The sequence below is a fragment of the Micromys minutus genome (genome assembly GCF_963924665.1).
Source record: "Micromys minutus genome assembly, chromosome: 9".
In the NCBI taxonomy this organism is placed as follows: Eukaryota; Metazoa; Chordata; class Mammalia; order Rodentia; family Muridae; genus Micromys; species Micromys minutus.
Genome location: NC_137978.1, coordinates 53,844,460 through 53,867,205, shown reverse-complemented (window position 1 = coordinate 53,867,205; position 22,746 = coordinate 53,844,460). Strand labels below are relative to the sequence as shown.

Here is a 22,746-nt window from a genome sequence, read left to right as displayed (position 1 = left end):
GGTTCACCCCACCTTCTCTCCCTCTCCTCTCTTCCCCTCCTTTCTCCCCCCACAACCTTCCTTCACTCACCCTTTCCTCCAGGGGAGTGCTGGGGTCAGCTTGGGCTAGCTCATCCGCATTACACGTCTACATTCAATGGTGTTACTTGGGTAGCACCTGGCTGGCCAGGGTGAGGGTTTTCACACTGTGGAGACGTCAAGACACAGGGCTTGTATCCCAGGTTGGTAAGTATTTATAGCATAGTGCTGCCTTTGGACATCTAGCTGTCTGTCTATCCATCATCCATTTGCCCAGCTGTAGCGACCCACCCAAATGTAGACTATTTTTTCATCCATCATCCATTTATCTATCCATTCATCTATTCATCCATGATCTATCCATCCACCCACCCACCCATCCATCCACCCACCCACCCACCTATCCATCTATCTACCCATCCACCCATCTATACCCACACATTCACGAATCCACCTATCCACCTACCCATCCACCCACCCATCCACCCACTCATCTACCTACCTACCTAACCATCTAACTACCCACACACCTACCCACCCATCCATCCATTCATTCATCTACCTACCTACCTACCCACCCACCCATCTACCTACCCACCCACTCACTCATTCATCCATCCACCCACCTACCAATCCATCCACCTATCTACCCACTCATCCACCCACCCATCTACCAACCCACCCATCCTTCCACTCACCCACCCATCCGTCTGTCCGTACATCCTCACACACATCCATCTTTCTCTACACTGACCGCTTAGCAGTCCAGCCATCCTCTAACCATGCGTCCCTTTCGTTGGCATTTGTCCACATAGCTGTTCACCCCATTGTCAGGCCTGGAGTATCCAAGGGCCATTTCTCTTTCACCACAAGAGGGAGGTTATGGGCTCACTTCCCTGCCCACACTGCTGCCCAGCAGCTGGGATTCCCTGCGGTAGAGACCCGGCTTCATCTGCCTGGCATGCTGGGCTGAAAGCCGTAGGTGCAGATTCCAGCTGGACGCACCCAAACTGCTATCCCATCCGCCTGCCCCGATTGTCCGTCTGCCTCGTGACCTGAGTCTCCTTTTCCCGTTGTCTGTGTTTTGTCTCCTCGCTGTCCCGCCTGCTCTTCTCGCCTGCTCTCCTTCTGCCTGGCCGCTTGGGGCCCCAGCTTTCTCCAGACCTGACTAGGCTAAAGGAGAGATACGTCAGGACTAAGAGAGACATCTTGGCTTTGAGAGTTGGGGGTAGAGACATGCAGGAGCTGAAGCTCAAGTGCGATTGTAAGGTACTGTCTGTCCCTTGCTCCTGGCCCCAGGGTGGGGCTGTTCTGCTGGGCCACAGAGGAGGGTGGGCGTGAGCCTTGGGAGTCTGTCCTTGATATGTATCACCTGGTTTTCCTTTACATCCGCGATGCAGAAGGGCAAAGCCATGAGTCAGCTGTTCCTTCCACTTCCTCTTTTTTTACCTAGACACCCCCTGCCCTACCCCACACCTGCCAGAGGGGTGCCAACGAGCCCCAAGAATGCCTGGTGGCATTGCGCTAAGAGCCCCCAGAATGACCCAAGATTCTCTCTTTCGCCCTCTTTTTAACTCAGGTTCCTAGCCAGAATCAGGGAGCCACACATCTGTAATCCAAGTACTTGGGAGGCTAAGGCAGGAGGATTGGGAATTCAAGACCAGCTTGGGCTTCATAGTAGACGAGCCTTCTGGGTAATGCTGTTAACAGTAGTAGCTAGCATCACACAGTTGAGTCTCACACAACATGAGCCATGGAGCCCTGTGGACCTGGGTTCAATCCCAGTCTCACTACCCCCTCATTGGATGACCCTGGGCAGCAGACCCCTTGGCTGCCCTGAGTCTGCATTTCTCTGCCCTCAGTAGCAGCACCCCAGGGTGGATGCTGGAACTGGATGTAGAAGCCCATAAGGTCCTTGGCGATCTTCGGTTCTGTGAGCGTAGTCATGGTGACCACTGCTACTGTCCTCGGGGCACCCAGGAATGGCTGTCTTTCTATCATGGTTTAGTGTAAGGAAAGTGGGCAGTAGCTGGTGGTCACCCCAGCAGTCAGCAGCAGACCTGGGCTCTAGTCTGGGCATACCAGGCTCTGATGATGTATCAGGACCAGGGCCAGGAACAGGATGGGGAGGGACCCCAGCAGACACTGCTGGAGGTCTGGACCAAAGAACGGAGCAAGGAGAGGAGGCCAGGAGCCATGGAGACTTGCACTGTTCGGAAGGGCACACACACCAAGCTCAGGGAACCTTTTGGGGTGTCCACCTGCTGTTGCTCTTTGCTCCAGTGACTCCCAAAGGCCCCTTGGAAGATTCTGAGGGTAGACACACTGATGGCTCCACCTAGGGATGTAACCGCCATCGTCAATTGTGCCTCAGAAGAGAGGCAGTTCCGTGGGTTGATGTCTGTTCCTCTTTTAGATTTTCGAAGGTGCTTATGATCCGTCCTCCCAAAACTGGATACAGGGAGTGGGGGAGACCTGCTTCCCCTTTCCCCTGTTTCCTGAAAGCCTGTCTTATTCCTAAAAAGCCACCACTCTGTGTTGGCTTTCCAGCCTCAGCCCCCTCCTAGCCCCTCTCAACCTCCCCAGGCTCAGTACCCCCAGGCTCTCAGTACCCCCAGGCTCTCAGTACCCCAGGCTCTCAGTACCCCCAGGCTCTCAGTACCTCAGGCTCTCAGTACCCCAGGCTCTCAGTACCCCAGACTCTCAGTCCCTCAGGCTCTCAGTACCCCAGGCTCTCAGTACCCCAGGCTCTCAGTACCCCCAGGCTGTCAGTACCCCTAGGCTCTCAGTACCCCCAGGCTCTCAGTACACCCAGGCTCTTAATACCCCAGGCCCTCAGTACCCCCAGGCTGTCAGTACCCCAGGCTCTCAGTCCATCCTCACTCAGACCCTCTGAAGAGAAGAATGCAGCTCCCTTCAGCTGGGAGCCAGAGCTGCTGGAGGCAGAATTGAGAGCACTAAGCCCAGGGGAACACTGTCCCCCAGATCTGCAACCTCACCATTATCAGAATCTGAGGAAGGAGGAGGTTTCCTGGAACATCCACGCCATGGCTGGGAAGTGTGGCGCTTCCCATCAACAGTGAAACGAAATGAAACTGAGATTTCTAATTCTTGGTCACACAGCAGGCACGTCCAGAGTGCCCATTAGTCACATGTGGGCCCCATCGGACAGGGCAGATAGCGTGTCCACCCTTGAGGAACATCATGGTAGCTAATGCTGGCGGTGTTGGAGCAGGGACAGGGTAAAGAGGCGGAAGTTTCCTGTCAGGTCCGGGTCCTGGTGGTGGGGGATCTGCTTCCCACCTGGAGCAACCACCCTCCTTTTGCCTCAAGGCCTGTTTGGCTGGCTTTATTGGCAGCACCAGGGTGTGGCTTCTGCATCTTGGGGCCTCAGTTCCTTCCCTGTGGGCAGAGGCTCAGAAAGGAACCTGGGTATTGAGGAAAGGGGCGGGGCTTCTCATCCGGCTCAGCAGATGGATCAATGGAGCAGAGCTTGGGGAGCAGGTCGGCCTGAGCAACCTGTCCAGATCTGACCTGTTCACTCCCTCCTCACCTTGGAGGGTAGCCTGTGCTCTTTAGTCTGAGGTTCAGAGAGATGGAGTGACCTGCCCATTTACCTAGGAGTGTCCGAGCTGAGATTTGAACCCAGACCTGGTCCTTTCCCCATTCCTCTACCTCCTTAAGTAGAGGGAAGAGGTTATGCCCCTTCCTGACCATAGAGGGACCCTGGGGTATGGTACATCTCCCTCCCTGCTACTTCTGGTCTCTGCTGCTCAACCATCAGCTGAGGGAATGGAAGAGGGCTGGCTGGCTCTGATGTCTGGGCTGAGGTTCCTTGGAGGCAGGTGTGCTGGTTCCCCTCAGCCTCTGACCAACCTCTTCTGCCTTTGCCCAGATGACCCAGCTCATGAAGGCCGCCAAGAGCGGGACCAGGGATGGGCTGGAGAAGACCCGGATGGCCGTCATGCGAAAAGTCTCCTTTCTGCATAGGAAAGATGTCCTAGGTGAGCCCGGGCTGCGCTCAGCAGTGTGCTGGGGGTGATACTGCTGGTGTCTGGCCGGTCCCAGCTAGCTTCCCACACCTCTGACCAGTATAGTTGGTTTTCTTTTGTGAGCCTTGGGGCTCCCCTTCAGTGTGTGGTCCTTCTGTCTCCTGGTTCACCTGGCCTTTTCTAGAATGTTCTTTGTCCTTGTTCGTCTCACTGGTTACTTATTGGATACCTCCCAAACACCGCCCTCAGTGACTCTAACAACATTTCTTCTTGGGGCTCCGGGTGCAGGAACACGGTTTACAAATAGGGATGGGTGGCTCACTAGATGTTGGAGAGCGAAGTCAACGTTTGTGAAGTGTCTCGGGGGCAGGACTCTCATGTGCCAATTTGCAGATGAGGGGACAGGCACACAGAGGTCATAGTCTTTTTTGAGGATGCACAGACATGGGGGTAGTGTGTGGAGGGGTGAGAGGTCAGGGTAGCTCTATGGGCCCAGCTGGATGCTTGTCCTTGACCTTAAAGACATCAGAGGGTCACCCAGGTTTTAGACAGCAGTGTCCTGTGGTTGGGTTTGGTCCTTTGACCATACAGTCAACGAGCTGTGTACTGTGGTGTATTATGAACAGGAGCCCACAGTCCTGGGATATGGCTGTGGGCACAGTGGCTAGGGATTCTGCCCTGGCTTCTGGTGAGATGACATCCTACTACTACTACTGGGTAGTAGGATGCCAGTCACACTAGGAAATCTGGGGGTGGGGGAGGGGTGGGGGAGGGGTGGGTAGGGACAGGGAGGGGTGGGGAGGGTAGGGTGGGGGAGATTGGGGGAGGGGTGGGGGATGGTAGGCAGGAGTAGAGGAGGGTGGGGAGGGTAGGGGAGGGTGACAGAGGGAAGCAGAGGAAGATGGCGTGTGTGTGTGTGTGTGTGTGTGTGTGTGTGTGTGTGTGTGTGCTGAGAGCCTGCAGCCCTCTGATGAGGTGGCATTTCACCCTCTGGGGGTGAGTCATGCGAGTGGTGAAGGGGAGGGTTGGTTATGGAAGTGACGAAGGTAGAGAGAGGGTCCTGTGTTGCCCCCTGCCTTTTTTTTTTGTTGCCCATGTCTCAGCTGCCTGGGCCTTCATGGCTTGCACAGGGCTTGCAGGCTGGCTTCCCAAGGCTGGCAGCTCCTGTACCCGCCAGCCCAAGGCTTCACCTGGGAGCAGCTACTAGCAGGAGGCGAAGGTTCCTCCGCCCGCGTGCTCAAACCATTGTCTTGGTTCTTCTCCCTGCCCTGGCCACTCTTCCCAGATGACCCATTTCTCCTATCCCCTGCCTGCGCTCATGTGGCCAAATCTTATTTTTGATTCCCACCAGGGTACTGGTTCCCTCTTCCAGGTACTGTTCAGACTAGGGCCCTCAAAAGGTTCCCAGCAAGAGATAGCACCTGGGATGGCTTGTCTTTGGTGACAGCAGACAACTAGACAAGGGGACAGAGATGTAGGGCAGTAGGCTAGTGAATAGTGATGTCTGGGCAGAATTCTGAGGGTGCTAGTCCTTGGGTAGGAGGAGGCCTCATCCGGGGAGTGTTTGTTGCTGGCTTCCCGAGTGGCTCCAAGCCAGGGAGAACCCATTGCGAGCCTCCGTCCCAAGCCTCCGGCCTCTTGTGTGTTTTTTTTACTACTTCATACCTCACTTTCCTCTTTCGCACATTGGGGCTGGCAGTGGTCCCTGACTCTGGGGCCATGGAATGATGGCCGAGTTGCACACAGAAAGGGTCCTGCACAGCGTCGTTCTTGAGGTCTGTCAGCCCTGGTGGACTTCGGTGCCAGGATGGTTTCACGACAACTCAGGTCCCCTCCAGTCTCTGTGGCCTCGCAGCTGGGACCTCACCCGGTCCTCACAGCAAGTGACACTGGTTGAGCTGATCATCCCACACACTCGGTCCAGTGCTAAGGGGTCTGGACAGAGGCTGGGTGTTTACAGTTCATTCCTCTTTTGCCTTCTGGGGGGAGCTGACAACCTGGAGTAGACAGGGAGTAGACAGGCATGGAGGCTGGGGACTCTTTCTGGGACACCCTCCCCACCCCGCCCACGAGCCCTGGGGCCTAAAATGACCCTCCCCCAGGGACGTTATTAATAGCCGGGCAGCTCGGATCACAGGCCAAGAATGTTACCCAGCAGCTCATGGGGGAAGAGGAAGCCACGGAGCCGGCGGCTGGGGTGGGTGCGCTGTGATGCCCGAGGCAATATGTGGGCCAGGCAGGAGGGCCTTCAGTATCCTCACCCTCACCCCCACGTTCTCATCCGCTGTCCGTCCTCCTCCTCCTCCGTGTCCTGCTCAGGTAAGGGCTGACACTTGTCTTCATGTCCCGCTTCTCCAGCAGCGGGGCTGGCTGTCACTTCTCTTTTTCTCCGCCTCTCACTTCCTGCCATCCGTGGCTGCCATGGGCTCCAGAACCTCTGAATAGCAAGGGCTCATCACACTGAGCCCCTGGTGGGGGGACTCAGATCCTGGGAGGATGGCCTTTCTGCCTCTTACCGGGCATCCTTTTCCTCTTAGGGGCTTGCTTTTTTTCCCTCCATAGGCTAAGCCCAGCCACAGTGGACCGGAGACTCTGCCACACCCAGCTGAGCCTGTTTCCTCTGGGCATCTTTATATTTTATTCAAAAACAGAAGTGCAACGCTGATGGTTTGGTTCCTGTAGGGCTCAGTTTTCTTACCCACCTCCCCCTTCGGCGTCCAGATGAAAACTATTTTTAGTGCCCAGTGATGGGGACATGAGTGGTTGGCTCATGCCTGGCTGGAGCAGGCGGGTCTCGGCAGGGACAGTGGCCCCTGTTGTGGGGCCTGAGAGTTGGAGTTGGAACTGACCTACTTGGCTCATGGGCAGCTGTTTCCAGATGTGATTGGAGCTGTATGACCGGTTCTCGTCTCTCGGGGCCAGAGCAGGACGTGCCGTGCCGTCCGGTCCCCACCTTAGCCGTGCCATCTTCCCATTTGTCTTTCCAGGTGACTCGGAAGAAGAAGATATGGGGCTCCTGGAGGTTGGTGTGACAGACATCAAACCTCCCGCGCCAGAGCTTGGCCCCATGCCGGAGGGCTTGAGTCCTCAGCAGGTCTGTGGGGAGGTGGGGAGGTCTGCAGGGGAGAGGCTTCTAGCCTGGTGCCTGGGGCTGTGAATCTGAGGGGAAGTGACTATGGTAGTGGGGGTGGGGGGCTTTTCTAGGGAACTGGACACTGTGTTCCGTACTGTGGGGCTGGAGCTGGTGAGGTCCATTTGGGATGCTTAAGCCCTGCAGAGCCCATGACCACAGGATCAGGTGTGTCTCTTGGTCTATCCCATGTGGCACCGGAGCTCCTATAGCTGTCAGGTTCCCTTCTTGCTTTTGGGACCCTTCACACGTCAGGTACTGGTTCTGCTCCTTGGACCCTACACCCTGACTGTACTCTCGGCCCGAGCAGGTGGTCCGGAGACACATCCTGGGCTCCATCGTGCAGAGCGAGGGCAGCTATGTAGAGTCACTGAAGCGGATACTCCAGGTACTCTTGGTCTCTGGGATGAGGGCAGAAAGGGCCCTAGAAGACATTTTATAAAGAATATTTGTGGACTGTCGGTGTTTTAAAGCAAAAGCGCTAAAAGCCAACAGTCCTGCTTCTTATGATCAAGTGGGGACACCGCCAGGCATTTCTAAGGTGTCTCTGTTTATAAGGAGAGCTGTATTCTCAAGTGAAATTGGGGGTCTCAGTGTTTCCTTTTGTGGCTGGAAGGGGGTGTGTCTTCCTGAGCATTCAGATAATCTTCAAAGCAAGGGTTCAGGGGGACGCTCCTTCTTCCCTACACAGGTTCCCGGGGGATGCCAAGCGTCTGTTTGAGGGACACGTGTGTGTTAACCCTGTCTGGTTTGGGCTCCCAAGACCTGGGTTCCTCAAGGATTTCAGAGTAGGCCACCAGTGAAGTGAGCTGCTGACGTGGCTCAGTTTTGGACCCATAGGAAGGAGCACAGGAATCAGACGAGGAAACTGGAGTGGGCACTCTAGCTTTGAGAGTTCAGGGACCTGTGGTGACCTGGGACCTCGCCACACAGATGGCTCTGAGTTTCCCTGCCAGCCAGCCTTAGTACCAAGCCACCTACCCAGAGTCCTCACACACAGATGTAGAAGTGATCTTCTTGCTTCCAGACCAGCTTAGCATAGAAATTCCGGGGGCTGACAGAGATAAGGCAGGAATTCATGGAGAACCTTCTAGAAACTTCTACGAGGAACGTGGGATGCTTCAACCTGCACCAGGAAGGCTCCACTGTGGATTTGATGGGGAGTGTGCCCAGTTCTTGGCCCTGCATTGTCTAGGTGGTCTTGAAGATCTCTGGTCTCATCCCCTCCCCCCACCCATCCTGGCAGGATTACCGCAACCCACTAATGGAGATGGAGCCCAAGGCGCTGAGCGCCCGCAAGTGTCAGGTGGTGTTCTTCCGAGTGAAGGAGATTCTACATTGTCACTCCATGTTCCAAATCGCCCTGTCCTCCCGCGTGGCCGAATGGGACTCCACCGAGAAGATCGGAGACCTCTTTGTGGCTTCAGTAGGTGTTTCTACTTAGGCTTAAAGGCTCAGCCTCCGCTCACACTTGGGTGCCTCATCTAGATCGATGACGTCAGAGCCCCTCAGTCACTGTTTGCTGCAGGAGAGGTTGAGCATGACACCTTGACATCCCTGAAGAGGTGCCAGGCCAAGATGATGTTGAAGCCAGGGTTTGGTGACAGTACTGCCCAGAGACCAGCCTCATGCAGGTTCCTTTCTAAGCGTGCCAAGTGTGTTCAGTGAGGGTTTGCATGTCCCGGCTCAGGGAGCATTCACAGCTCCCGGACAAAGAGCCCCAGATCATGGTCCGGTTCCACGATCTCAGGCAGGTCTGATGCCTCTGGGCTCAGATTCCACATCAATGGGATGAGGGGTGTACTGGATTCCTGCTCATCAAACTGAAATCCTCAGACTTTAGAGAGAGGGCTGGCGAGAAACAGTCAAACCAGCTTTGCTCGGCTGTGAGCTGCTGGGTTCTGCTTCTGGAAAGGATGGTTTTAGGAATGACAGTGTTTGGGAGAGCGTAGATGGGGCATCTCGGGTGGATGTGTCCAGGAGAGCCATGGTGAGAGGTTGGCTCGTTTCTACCTTCTGTAGTTTAGCTGTGGACGCAAGGCTCAGGGACATCTCATGTCCTGGGCACGATGAGGAAATAGAGCCCAGGCAGCATCCCTGCCCTTGGCTGCCTCCTCTCCCGAGTTGCTGTAGAAAGGCTCTCTGCTCCTGTGACCAGCCTTCCCAACTCCGAGCTGCTTCTTCCCTGAGCAGGCTGTGGGAGCGTGATGGGGTGGGCGTGGCTGTTTCCTCTCACCCCGTGTTGATGCAGCTCCCACTACCGTTTCTTACAGTTCTCCAAGTCCATGGTCTTAGACGTGTACAGCGACTATGTGAACAATTTCACCAATGCCATGTCTATCATCAAGAAGGCTTGTCTCACCAAGCCGGCGTTCCTCGAGTTCCTCAAGGTAGCCTGGGTTCAAGTAGCCTTCGCTCCCTTAGGGATGAACTTGGGGGAGGTGCCTCAGGAGAGAAAGTCTTACCAACTGTGCTGTCATGGCTATGGGCTAGATTATCTAGGTACCCCAGTTTCCAGGGCAAGCCTGGCACAGAGATGGATCTGTGAAGTGGGTACCGGTGTTAGCCTGTGTTTCTGCGGGCGGTGGCTTCCTTGTTTGTGATGTGACATGAGCATCTCCGGGTCCTGTAACTTCATCTGGGAGTACAAGGTTCAAGGCTGTGGGACACTGCAGAACTCTTGAGCAGCTGCGGCTAGGCTCCAGTTTCCTCCATGGCGGGGCGGGTGAGGGGCACGGTCCTGCCTGCAGGGATCTGAGTCCAAAAGAGGACACAAGGGGATGAGATGTTGGGGCTTTGGCAGAAGAGCTCCGTGCCCCAGTGAGGAGGACATTAGACTGGGAAGGCTTTCTTAAGGGGAGCCATCTGAGATGGGTCTTGGAGAGACAGAGAGCTGTTTCTGATGTAAATATTGACAAGGGTCAGAAGCAGGACTGTGGGGGCAGGCAAGGCTGGGAGGGTTCTGGGGTGGGCGTGGCTGTTTCCTCTCACCCATGTTGAGCTAGAGTGTAAGGATGCTCCAGCCGGCACTGTGGTTTAGTTTGGGCTCTTCTGCATCTTCAGGCCTTGGTGTGGTGTTTAAGGCATTGAGGAGCCACTGAAGAGCTTGGAGCTGGGATAGAAAACATAGAGACTAGTAGGGAAGCCATGAGGTTGCCAGGGACATGGACCAGGACCCACAGGACACATGTGGGTAGAGCAAGCAAGCAGACACAAGGCAGGACAGGAAGACCCTCATGACCACTCTCACCCGGGCCCAAGCTTCTGTTCTTAATTTACAGAGGGGATGATAATGATGGTTTCTTATAGACTTATGGTTCCTTATAGACTTATAGTTCCTTATAGACTTATGGTTCCTTATAGACTTATAGTTCCTTATAGACTTATGGTTTCTTATAGACTTATGGTTCCTTATAGACTTATAGTTCCTTATAGACTTATGGTTCCTTATAGACTTATGGTTCCTTATAGACTTATAGTTCCTTATAGACTTATGGTTCCTTATAGACTTATGGTTCCTTATAGACTTATAGTTCCTTATAGACTTATGGTTTCTTATAGACTTGTGGTTTCTTATAGACTTATAGTTCCTTATAGACTTATGGTTCCTTATAGACTTATAGTTCCTTATAGACTTATGGTTTCTTATAGACTTATGGTTCCTTATAGACTTATGGCTCCTTATAGACTTATGGTTTCTTATAGACTTATGGTTCCTTATAGACTTATGGTTCCTTATAGGCTTATGGTTCCTTATAGACTTATGGCTCCTTATAGCAAGGTGACTGCTGGATTTTTCCAGTTTTGCTTTTGGTTGGGGGGCCTCCAGCGACTGTTCCAGTACCGTGAGGGTGTGGCTCACACAGGGTGTACCATGACAAGAGGATTCCCAACTGTGGACCTCGAGCCCAGGGAGAGAGGTTCCTAGGATGACGACTAGGTCTGGACCCTGATGCTGGTCCCTTGCTGTTAAAGATTGACAAGTGACAGAGCTTTGTCCCCGCAGCGGCGGCAGGTGTGCAGCACAGACCGAGTCACCCTCTATGGGCTGATGGTGAAACCCGTTCAGAGATTTCCACAGTTCATTCTCCTGCTCCAGGTACTGCCAGGGACTCCCCAGAGCGTCAGGTGCTGAGTGTGTGTGGGAAGGCTTGAGGTGGGGGGTCTCATCCATGGCCCATTCCTACTCAGTAGCATTAAAGAAGATGTATTTTAACTTATGTGTATGGATGTGTGACTGTGTGTGGGCTTGTGCATGTGAATACTGGTATCTTTGGAGGCCGGAGATGTTTTGAGCCACCAGATATGGATGCTGGGAAATTGAAATTGTGTCTTCTGTAAGTGCTGGAAGCTCTCAAACACTGAGCCACCTCTCTATCCAGTAGGTGTGTGTGTGTGTGTGTGTGTGTGTGTGTGTGTGTGTGTGTGTGTGTATGTGTGTGTTTTCACAGTGAGCACATGGAGGTCAGAGGACGATTTGCAGGAAATCGGTTATGTTCTTCCTTGTGAGACCCAGGGATTGAATTCGGGTTGACTGGTTTGGTGGCAATGCCTTCAACAGCTGAGCTATCTCTTCAGCCCAACAGTGTGGGTTACACCTTGCTCTCATGGGAGGGGAATGGGGCTTAGCGTTTCAGGACTTCGTTTCAGGACTTAGAAGGCTGTCAGCCAACCTCCCTGGGTCAGGTGTCACTTAAGCACAAACACAGAAGAAGCAACAGCCCCGTGCAAGACCCTGTGGTTAAAAGTCCCCAGACAGTGTGACCTGGCTTCTGAGAGGCGGCTGCCAGGCTGAAGAGCTGGTAGCATCTTCACCTCTACCCGCAGAGATGCCGTGGGCGTGGGCTCTGAGCTGAGTACACCTCTACTCAAGTCTCCACTGAGAGAGTTGATCTCAGCCCTCTGCCTCTCGGTGTGCAAGGCTGTGGTGTCAAGCACGTTCCCACTGAGCAGGTGTCCCCTCGCCCTTCCCCATCCATCTGTGGACTTCCCTCACTTAAACTCTGGACTCGGTATACGATAATTTTCAACTCCTCCGTCTCCTCAACCCTTGGCAGCAACTCCTCCCTGCCACTTTCTGTCTCTGAAACGTGATGCTTCTAGAAGCTGCCTCTACGTGGTATTGCAGAGAGATGACGTCATATCCTCGACATTCAGCCGCGTTGTAGCCTGGCCTCTGCCTCTCGGTGTGCAAGGCTGTGGTGTCAAGCACCTTCCCACTGAGCAGGTGTTCCCTCGCCCTTCCCCATCCATCTGTGGACTTCCCTCACTGAAACTCTGGACTCGGTATACGATAATTTTCAACTCCTCCGTCTCCTCAGCCCTTGGCAGCCACTCCTCCCTGCCACTCTCTGTCTCTGAAACGTGATGCTTCTAGAAGCTGCCTCTACGTGGTATTGCAGAGAGATGATGTCATATCCTCGACATTCAGCAGCGTTGTAGCCTGGGACAGCGTTGCGTTCCTCCCAAGGCCCACGGGTGACTTTTTGTTTAGCATTTTGTCCCCTCACCCTCACGCATACTGGTTACCTTCTCGATGGGCTATTGTGATTGACTTGGTTGGACGAGTGTCTCTTGGAGACCCTGCCGATGATGTGCATATGCCCAGAACAAGCCACTTGGTCATTTTGTCTTTTTTCCCTAGGCCTTAGCCATTACCTTCTCTGTCCAGTTCCTTGGTCCCATTGCAAATTTCAGCCTTCAGCCCTGATCTGTGTAGACTGTGAGGACGAGGGTTTGACTCTAGAGTAGGGGGAAGGGCCGTGCTTGCCCGTGCATGTGCGTGTGTGCATTTGCGTGTGTGTGTGTACATGTGTGTTCGTGCATGTGCCTGTGTATGTGTACATGTGTGTGTGTGCATGTGCCTGTGTGTGTGTGTGTGTGTGTGTGTGTGTACATAGTGTTGCACATCTTCTTCATGCTCTCTCTGGCCCTCACAGGACATGCTGAAGAACACTCCCAGGGGCCACCCTGACAGGCTGTCACTGCAGCTAGCCCTCACAGAGCTGGAGACGCTGGCTGAGAAGCTGAATGAACAGAAACGGTTGGCTGACCAGGTGGCTGAGATCCAGCAGCTGACCAAGAGTGTCAGTGACCGCAGCAGCCTCAACAAGGTGGGTGTGGGTCACCTGTCACTTCTGCAGCTTGCCTGGCGTCCCTCACTAGGTGGCAGTGTTCTCTGAGGGAGGGAAGCCTGACCCACTGGACGGCACATTCACTGTGATTCCTGGCATTTTAGGATAAAAGAGCGTTTCGTTTATTTGTCTAATGACCAGGACAGAAACTAGAAGCCGTAGGCCACTGTGATGGATTCTGAAACCTCCGTATAAAACACATATATATTGGGACAGTGTCTTGTAAGATCCTCTGTAACCTCGTGTTTTTCCACCTGTTCACTTTGTTCCCAGAAATAACAACTTTGAGACTGAATAGTTTATGAAAAAATAAACTTTGCTTGTTTCCTGACTACTTAATAACTTAATTACCCACTCACTCTATTCTTTTTAAAAATACTTATTTATTTATTTTACGTATGTGAGTACACTGTAGCTGTCTTCAGACACACTAGAAGGTGTTGGGATTTTGTAAACCCCACCCCTCAGTTACCTGGAAATAGCCAGGTGAGCTCCGCTCCAGTGACCTCACACTATAAAAGGGGCTGTTTGCCCCCTCCTCTTTCTCTTTCTTCTTATTCTGTTGCTTTCTCTTGCTCTCCTGCCCCATCCCTCCTCTTCCCCTTCCCTCCCCCCCCTCTCCACGTGCTCATGGCCGGCCTCTACTCCTCTATTCCTTTCTTCTCTTCTCTTCTCTCTCTCTCTCTCTCTCTCTCTCTCTGCCTCTACTACCCTCTTAACTCCCCCATGACCTGAATAAACTCTATTCTGTACTATACCGTCGTGTGGCTGGTCCCTCAGGGGGAAGGGATTTCCAATATGGGCACACAGAGTCATCTCCCTTGTCCCCAGGCCTCGCCGCACCTCCATAGACCATATACCCCCAGTACTCTCTTTATCCTTTTCCTAACATTGGTGCTGAAATCTGGGATGTCATCTTTTAACAAGATTGGTGCCCTGTGATTTTTAACAGCATTGGTGCCCTGTGTGAGGAGATTAGATTTCCTCACGACCGGATATCTCTTTTTCCTTTCAGAAGAGGGCATCAGATCCCACTACAGATGGTTGTGAGCCACGTCGTGGTTACTGGGAATTGAACTCAGGGCCTCTGGAAGAGCAGTCAGTGCTTTTAACCGCTGAACCGCCTCTCCAGCCCAATTTATTCTATTCCAAGTCAAGCTGTGTGAGCTGGTTACCTGATCCTCAGTTCATAGGACCTTCTTTCGTGTCTAGGGGAAAAAAATCTCTTGCCTGACTATCTCTCAGAATTCCCCTTCTCTCTCTCCTGCATGCTCCACCTTCTAATCCTGCCTCGGCTCATTGGCCATAGGCTTTTTTACTGACCTACTGACCTGTGAAGCTTCCATTCACCGCACAAGAGGTTATCTCTACAGCATCACGTGTAGCCCAGGCTGGCCTCACACTTACTCAGAGTTACTCAAAGGAGGACTTTGAAATTCTGATCCTCCTGCCTCTACTTCCCTATGACAGAGTTACCCCATGCACCGCCATACCCAGTCTATGCAGTGCCTCGGATTGAACCTAGGATTCTGTGCATGTTAAGCAGGTGTTTTCCCCACTGAAGTCCAAATTCAGGCTTTCAGCCAGTGTGCTGGTGAATGCCTGTGATTCTAGCACTTGGGAAATCACAGTAAAGCCAGAGTTTCAGGCCAGCCTGGGCTACATAGGGAGTGAGTTCTAGGACAGCCAGGGTTACATATAAGAAAAAAGAGAGAGGACAAGATCAGCCGCTGTAGGCTGCAGTCTGGTTTCCTGCCAGCATGTGGGGCATGGCGTGAGCCTCTCACCGCCCCGCACAGGCCTGGAGATCCTGTGCTTCACACTGTAGGACGAGGGGACAGGGATGATCTGCTCAGGTGACCTCTCCAGGGCCTACCATATGGCTGTGTCCAGAGAGGGGACATGGTGTGAGGTCACCGGAAGTGTTTGATGTCCTGAGGATTCCCAAAGGCAGAGCAGAGGCTGATGACTGGTCTTCCTTAGAAGGAGGTCACAGTGGTGTAGACAGAATGTCCAGGCCTGGGAGGCGGCAGCTCCTTACGGTCACCACACTTGCCAGTGGGGAGCGCTCAGTAGCTAGGACCACTGTCTTTGACTTCTGTGTATGGCCTTCACTGACAGTCACGGGATCAGGCTGGGCTGGGTCACCTGAGGTCCTGAAGTCCTAAGCCTCAGGTACTCCCATGCACTGGCCCGCCCGGGCCACAGTCATGCTGCCGGCTGGGTCCACATTGTTCTTTTAAGAAAGTGGAAGTCACTGGGGGCACTTAAAAAGTATGAAGAGCCATGAACTTCAGAGTCAAAGAACTTTCTGGAACCTGTCACCTGAAGGTGGTCGCCCACTTCCCGTCGATCTCACTGTGATGTCTCATGAAGGGGCACGTGTTGGCATCCTGTTGGCTTCATCTGTTCTGGGAGCCCAGAATCGGGCATCCGTGGCAAGGAGAAAGAACGGTACCCTTCCCGTGGGGAGCTTCCCATTCAGGATTCTCCAGGATGCCTTCCTCAGGGATCATTGTCCCCCCTGTCCTGCCCACTGGACGGTACTTACTCCCCCATGCCCCAAGCCTGCTGTTTTGGAATGTCTCTGGAGAGACTGCATTAGTTCCGGAAGCCCCCTGTGCTGGCCTTTGTGTTGGAGAGGCTTCTTCCAGCAGAGACAATGCCTACCAGGAGAGGGACATCTATTGGTACCACACCACCCCCCACCCCATCATAGAAGAGGTTGTCAGTGAGGCCGGTTTGATATCAGACTAGAGGACGGATAATCTGAGCCTCGGTTTCCCCCTCCTTTGCGTGAAGGGTGAGCTGCACATGTGTGGATGCACATGCAGAGAGGGAGAGGGTATCAGCTGCACACTACGTCCTCCCGTCCATGGGCCTCTTCGGACGATCGGGGCCAGTCGAGGATCGGATCGGTGGTGGCCTCTGGCCATTACCCGGAGAAAAGTGGAAATGAAACAGGGAGGGAGCAGAAAGAGCCCTGTGAGCTGTTTCTAAACAGCCGACTCAGGAGCCTCCAGAAGGTCGCTGGTGTAATAGTGAAGTCTTTCCCTTTTTAAATCTGCGTAAAGGACAGGGCTGAAGGCCTGAAGCCCAGGGGACTTTTCTCTTCCCTGTGTGGGCCCCTGGCAATTGCGGCTGCCATTGTGGAGGTGGAAGGCCACTGGCTGCGTTGTGTGTTTTTTACAAGCTGTGTCTGCCTTGCTTATGGACACTGTGGGAGAGACTCCTGGGACCTCCAGGCTTCAGCAAGATGGGAACGGTGTGACCATTCCAGTTCCTGTAGAGCTGGGCCCTGCTGTACAATTCAGGGAGACAGAGCAGAGGGGCTCCATCCTGCGTGGGTGCTGGCGCTTGGCATGTTGGCGCTGTGCACATCCGGAATCGGTTTGTGCACCTTAAGGGTGCTAAGCTGAGCAAGTCTGTGTGGAATGTTTCTGAGTCCTACATGGCCACCTCACAGCGGTGTCCGGCCTTAGTTTGTGAGTCTCCTTTGAGGGGTGCTCTGGGAAGCAGGGTTCTCTCCGAAGGAGGCCAGCAGGGAGAGGTTAGGGACCACGACAATCAGAATGACACCGTTCAGCAACAGATTTCACTGGATCCTCTACCCCATCTTTAAAAATCCTATAAGGAAAGCGATTTCTCAGAGGGGTTTTGGATGCTTTGGGGATACCTGTGAAGTGGGGTGGGCTGCTTGGTGTTTGAGAGTCTTTGGTGTCTTTAGAACAGGCGTTGTTGACCGGGAGATTTATTTTCAGTCCCTCACAAGGGATGATGTGCACTGAAGCAGCTCAGCAGGTCACGGTGAAGCCGTGGTTCCCTTTTCAGCTCAAGCGTCTCTGGGAAAAATAGGTCTCTCCATGAGAAAGATGATCTTGAACAGTGGCACTGGTCCAAAAGGGTCCTCTGTGGGTGACAACTGTGTGCAGTGTCCTGAGCTCTCTCGTGGTCACACTCAGTAGTGCTTAGTGTGCTCTCTGAGGCCTTTGAGCCGTGGTCTGTGTTTACCTGCTGTAGTGGCTTTGTGCGTTTCTTAGCTAGGCTCAGTAGATATCGTGTTCATCACTTGTGTTGTCTGAGCGCTGGAGGTACACTCTGGGGAAACTGAGGCTCTGGCTGAAGCATCCTGTTACTGCCCAGCTAGGGAGCATGCAAGCTGCTCCAAGACAGTCTGTCACTCATATGTCACTGTATGCTTGCTAAAGGTGGTTACAGGATCCCAATGTGTGTGTGTGTGTGTGTGTGTGTGTGTGTGAGTGAGTGTGTGTGAATGTGTGTGACTGTGTGTGAGACTGTGTGTGTGTGTGTGTAACTTGTGTTAGGTTGTGTGTGTATGTGACTGTGAGTGTGTGTGACTGTGTGTGAGACTGTGTGTGTGACTGTGTGTGTAACTTGTGCGAGGTTGTGTGTGTAAGTATGTGAGACTGTGTGTGAGAGTGTGTGTGTGACTGTGTGTGACTATGTGTGTAACTTGTGTTAGGTTGTGTGTGTGAGTGTGTGTGAGTGACTGTGTGTGTGATGGCAGGAGCCAGCTCACCTAAGAAAGAGACTGCTGGGTTCTCCTTTGAAAAGGGTGGCTGGCCAGGCTCCCCAGGGTCTCCCTGGAGCAGAGAACCCAATGTGTGTGCCCTGGCCTTCCCTGTCCAGTGTGTCTTATTATCTAGTGACAGATGTTGACTCTGAGTCCTCTACCTCTCCCAGATGCCATCTTTGTTTTTCTTTGAATGCAGAATTTGTAGTCCAGGCTGTCCCCAAATTCCCTAAGTAGCTGAGGATAACCTTGAATGCTTCATTCCTCTGCCTCTACCTTCCAAGTGCTGGGATCACAGGTGTGTGCTACCACACTTGGTTTATATGGCACAGGGGATTGGAACCCCAGGGTTAGGTGTGTTAGAGGTGAGTACTCCACCAGCTAAGCCACACTCCAGCCTCTCTGCCACTTTTGAGATAGGCTGTCCTGAGTCTCATGGTTCTGCCCCCCGAGTGCTGGGGTTACTGTAGGCATATGTTACCCCACGCGATTTGGATCTTCTTTTCTGTGAGGTGGGAGAGGTTCTGAGCCTCCCGGTCTGGCTGTCTGGGCAGCACCCCGGATGATGACATTGGTGTAGACCTTCTCTGTCCCTTCCTTCCTCCAGCTGTTGACCTCTGGCCAGCGGCAGCTGCTTCTGTGTGAGACTCTGACGGAGACGGTGTACGGAGACCGTGGGCAGCTGATCAAATCTAAGGAGCGCAGGGTCTTTCTGCTCAATGACATGCTGATTTGCGCTAACATCAACTTCAAGTAAGAGCCTGGCACAGGGTGGGATGTCCCCTTCTGGGGGCCTTTGCTGTTTGGGCCTCTCTCCCCAGCCGCTGTGTCACAGCATCACCATAACCCTGTTAGGTCTCAGATTCCTCACCTTTCTCTACCTCCCTCACGCCCTGTTTTGTCCTTGGCCCCCCAGTGCTAAGATCTGGACTAGCCAGGGGCATCTCTGGCCCCAGACTTCTTGTCACTCACTGGTCAGGACTGTGGGCTACAGAATACCCCCAGTAGCTCAGCCTTACAACCTTGAAATTGAAGAGGATCTTCTTTGTGTCTACCCCAGATCCCTGCTGCTTTAGTTCACATGGGGTTCCTGGCTCTCAGAGCTGCTGGTGTCCACCCAGAGCCCAGCGTAGTTTCTGCCCTGTAGGAGCATGGTTTCCATGGGAGGCTGTAGAAGCATCCAGAACTGCTGAGATAGCAGGAACTAGGCTGGGAGGAAGGGGGTCTGTGGCTGCTGCTGGGACCTAACACATGGTTAGCACAGGAATTCACACAAATGTCAAGACCTTTGGCTTCACTTGACTATTCGGATGATGTAACAAACCAGGGCTGCCCTGCCCGAGGTCATGAGAGCTGGGAGCTGGGACTTACACTCTGCAACCTCTCACTCAGCAAGGGACCTCTCAGCTGTCCCCTGTGTGGTCCTGTGGTTATTAAGGACGGGGACCTTTTCCCGGTGTACCTAGAACTCAGGCTGTGACCTCTCCAGCAGGATCCTGGGAGAATCTGTTTTCAAAACCTGATACTTTAAGAACCTGGGACAGGTTCAGCTGTTTGAGTCAGCCCAGGAAGTATCCAATGACTGCTAACCCAGGACAGTTTCTCCTGATACTCAGCTCGGGGACTCACAGTGTGCGTGTGTGTGTGCATGTGCATGTATGCATATGTGCATATATGTGTGTATGTGTGCACGTGTGTATTCCCACGTGTGTATGTGTGTGCACATGTGTGTATGCATACATGCACGTGTGCACATATACACATGTGCATATGTATGTGTTTATGTGTGCACATGTGCATTCCCATGTGTGTGCAGTGCGTGTATGCATATGTGCATATATATGTATGTCTATGTGTGTATGTGTGTGTGTGCGCGCACACACCTGTGTGTATGCATATGTGCATTTGTGTGTGTGTGTGTGCGTGTTTGTGTGTGTGTTTGTGTGTGTGTGTATAAATGCTTAGGTCAGAACACAACTTTTAGAGTCATTTTTTACTCCACTATTTGGATCCTGGAGATCAAACCCAGGTCAGCAGGCTTGGTGGCTTGGTGGTAAGTACCTTTATCCACTGAGCCACCTCGACAGTCCCTGGTACTGTGAGTCTTATGTCCAGACACCCAGCAGGGGGCATGACCACTGCCCTTCTCAGCCTTACGTTGTTCAGGGTTGATCACATGTGAGAGATGGGGTGTGAGTGCTCTAGTTTGGGGACACCGGTTTGCCGGTGTGGCTGAGTCACTTAACTTTGCAGAGTTTCTTTTCTGGGACCCCAAAGCTCCTGGGGAGGTTGCTGTCAGAACGGAGAGGATGGGGGGTTGAGCCCCAGGGAGGCCTTCTGTATCGTTGTCCTCTGTTCACACCTGGCCTAGGTGGCCAAACCTCCACTCTGGAGCCGTCCCTCCCTCCATGTCTGCTGCCCAGGCCAGTGACTGACCCCCAGAGTTCTCAGCCCCACAGGAGTGTGCCGTCTCAATAACACATACCCCCTTTGTCTTTCCCCAGGCCCTCCAACCACAGGTAGGTAGCATGTGACTCTGGTTCTGGGCCTGGGTTCTCTGGTGTGATGCCTTGGTGTGGCACTGCCTGGCTTGGTGTGGGCCTGAGTCCTGTGCTTCCTGGGGCCTGACTAAGCTAAGGTGCTGGGGGCTGGAGCTGTGCTGCCTCTGGGCTGGGCTGCAGCGGGCTCCCCAACCCCCCTCTTCTATCCCATAGGGGCCAGCTGGAGATCAGCAGCCTGGTGCCTCTGGGGCCCAAGTATGTGGTGAAGTGGAACACGGCTCTACCTCAGGTGCAGGTGGTAGAGGTGGGTCAGGACGGCGGTGCCTATGACAAGGACAATCTGCTCATCCAGCATGCCGGAGCCAAGAAAGCCACCACTGCAGGGCAGGCCCAGAGTGAGTACTGCTGGCCGGTGCCTGTCACTGCTGGCCGGTGCCTGTCACTGCTGGCCGGTGCCTGTCACCTGCTAGCTGTGTAACCCACACCAGGGACCACAGGCTGGCGGGGGCTGGGCTTAGAGAGTCTTGCTGTTGTACCTCAGTGCAATCTGTGGCTTTCCTTACACACTCGCATCCCTGCGGTCTCATTGCTGCCACACCATGAGCTAGACTCCCTCGAGGACAGTTCACACAGTGACACAGGCCAAGTGTGGCTTGGCTATTGACTGCCTCCCGTGGGATCTTGAACAGGTGCCTTCTATTTGTACCTAGTATGCCTCTTGGTACACTGAGGAACTTGGGGTACTTATCTTTCCCCTTGACCCACAGGGATGCTAGAAACTCAGGTCTGTCTGTCTGTCTGTCTGTCTGTCTGTCCTTTTCTGAAACCCTGTCTCCCCATCCTGACCCAGCCTCTCAGACTTTGTAGACACGAGCATTGTGCCTGGCAGCATTTCCCTGTCTGCCCCCTGCCTGCAAATATGTCTCCACCACTGTGCATGCGTTCCACTGGAGTGACCTCTGGCTGCTTTTCTTCCTCCCTTTGTTCCCCTACTCCCCTCTACCCTCCCCAGAAATGGCCCTTTCAAGTGTGGTGCATGTATGTTGTGGGATACCCCCACCACCTGAGTGCTCTGATGATCTTGGGGTACAGGTCTGTGTGGCCCCTTGAGGACATCTGTCTGCCTCCTCTTTCCCTCCCCAGCCTTGGCTGTGGCTCCTTGGCCTCCTGAGGTCCTGGCTCGGGAGTGTGCCGCCTTCAGCTGCAGGGTCTTCCCCAGTCTGTGCCCTTTCTTGTTGTCTGAGTCGAGGGTATTCTTCCTCACCGACTCCAAACTGATCTCTCTGACGACCCGAGCTTGGGCCAGAGCCCCATCCTGGTCTTTCTAGGTTCCAGGCTGAGTTTTTTTAATGGTTACTTTCTCAATGCTGTGAAAATAATGTCTTTAAAAAAAAAGCAAGTTCAGTTCCGGCTACATTCCTCACGGTGCTGGGGGTCATCAGAGGAGGCATGTGAGGTAGCTGGTCCCATTGCTTTCAAAGTCAGAAAGCAAAGAGAGGTGCACGCTGGTGGTCAGGTCCCTTTTAGTTCAGTCCAGGGCCCACATTCCTCCCGAGAGGATCTTCCCTCTTGTTCCCACTCATCCGGCAGCCCCTCATGGTTCTCAGGAGTGTGTCTCCTGGGCAGTTCCAGAGCCTGTAAATTTGCCAGTATTAACAACAGTGGCTGAGGGTTGGCCTCACAGAACCTCCGTTCCAGCCAAGGCCTGGCGCCCAGAGATACTAAACCTCAGGCCCAGCAGAACGGAGCACCCCACCCAGCACCTGCCACACAGGGAGCTCTGGTTTCGCTTCCCTTGCCACGGCCGCTCTGCCCACAGCCGTGCCTGAGCGCTTGCGTCACTGGGCCCTGAAACTCTGGAAATTTTGAGGCATGATTGTGACAGCTCCTCAGGCCCCTCTGAGGCAGTGCCACTGCGTCCGCTTCTAGATCCATGTGTGGGGTGAGAGCGGGTAGCCCCTCACTTCATTCTTCCCTCTTGGGTCCCTTCAACCTGACACCACTCCCTTCTTTCTGCCCACCCCCAGAACCCCTGTGTCTCACTCTGTCCCTCTGCAGCCTGACCCTCTTGAAAGGTGAGAAGCTCTGTAGATCCCTGGTTGGCCTTACATTGATTTTTTTTATTATATTGTTATGGAAATAAGGACAAGGAGACAGCTCCCGAAGTGAACACGTGTGCGCTTTTAGCCCTTGAACGAGAGTAAAATCCACACAAAACACAAACTAGGACAATAAATAATATTCCTGTCCACAGTGGCGGTGTATTGTGACAGCTGATGTTTCGTTTCACTGAACCGTAGCTGCTCACAGTGTAGACTCGGCATCTTTCCCATGAGTGGGCACCTTTAAATCCTACAGGGCGACTTGCATGGAACCCCACTTCCCCACCAACGTCCACACTTTGAGTATTTTCAGTGCATCCTTTCCACCCTTTGCT

General features: G+C 53.5%; 1 protein-coding gene across 6 annotated transcripts in view; it reads left to right on the top strand.

Moving 5' to 3' along the window:
• ARHGEF10L (Rho guanine nucleotide exchange factor 10 like) overlaps positions 1 to 22,746 on the top strand; it is a gene marked incomplete at its 5' end in the record, with an annotated part of 133,179 nt that overhangs the window by 63,691 nt on the left and 46,742 nt on the right. Inside the window, 11 exons of one of the 6 annotated variants that reach the window (XM_080921204.1) lie at positions 1,171 to 1,287; positions 3,914 to 4,022; positions 6,998 to 7,104; positions 7,451 to 7,528; positions 8,387 to 8,566; positions 9,414 to 9,530; positions 11,147 to 11,239; positions 13,080 to 13,253; positions 18,416 to 18,561; positions 20,313 to 20,327; positions 20,523 to 20,704. In XM_080921204.1, the coding sequence (XP_080777330.1) occupies positions 1,171 to 1,287; positions 3,914 to 4,022; positions 6,998 to 7,104; positions 7,451 to 7,528; positions 8,387 to 8,566; positions 9,414 to 9,530; positions 11,147 to 11,239; positions 13,080 to 13,253; positions 18,416 to 18,561; positions 20,313 to 20,327; positions 20,523 to 20,704 (1,318 nt within the window). Of the gene's footprint in view, positions 1 to 1,170; positions 1,288 to 3,913; positions 4,023 to 6,154; positions 6,330 to 6,997; positions 7,105 to 7,450; positions 7,529 to 8,386; positions 8,567 to 9,413; positions 9,531 to 11,146; positions 11,240 to 13,079; positions 13,254 to 18,415; positions 18,562 to 20,312; positions 20,328 to 20,522; positions 20,705 to 22,746 lie in introns of those variants that run through there. The other 5 variants (XM_080921206.1, XM_080921205.1, XM_080921208.1 and 2 more) reach the window with 5 other exon arrangements.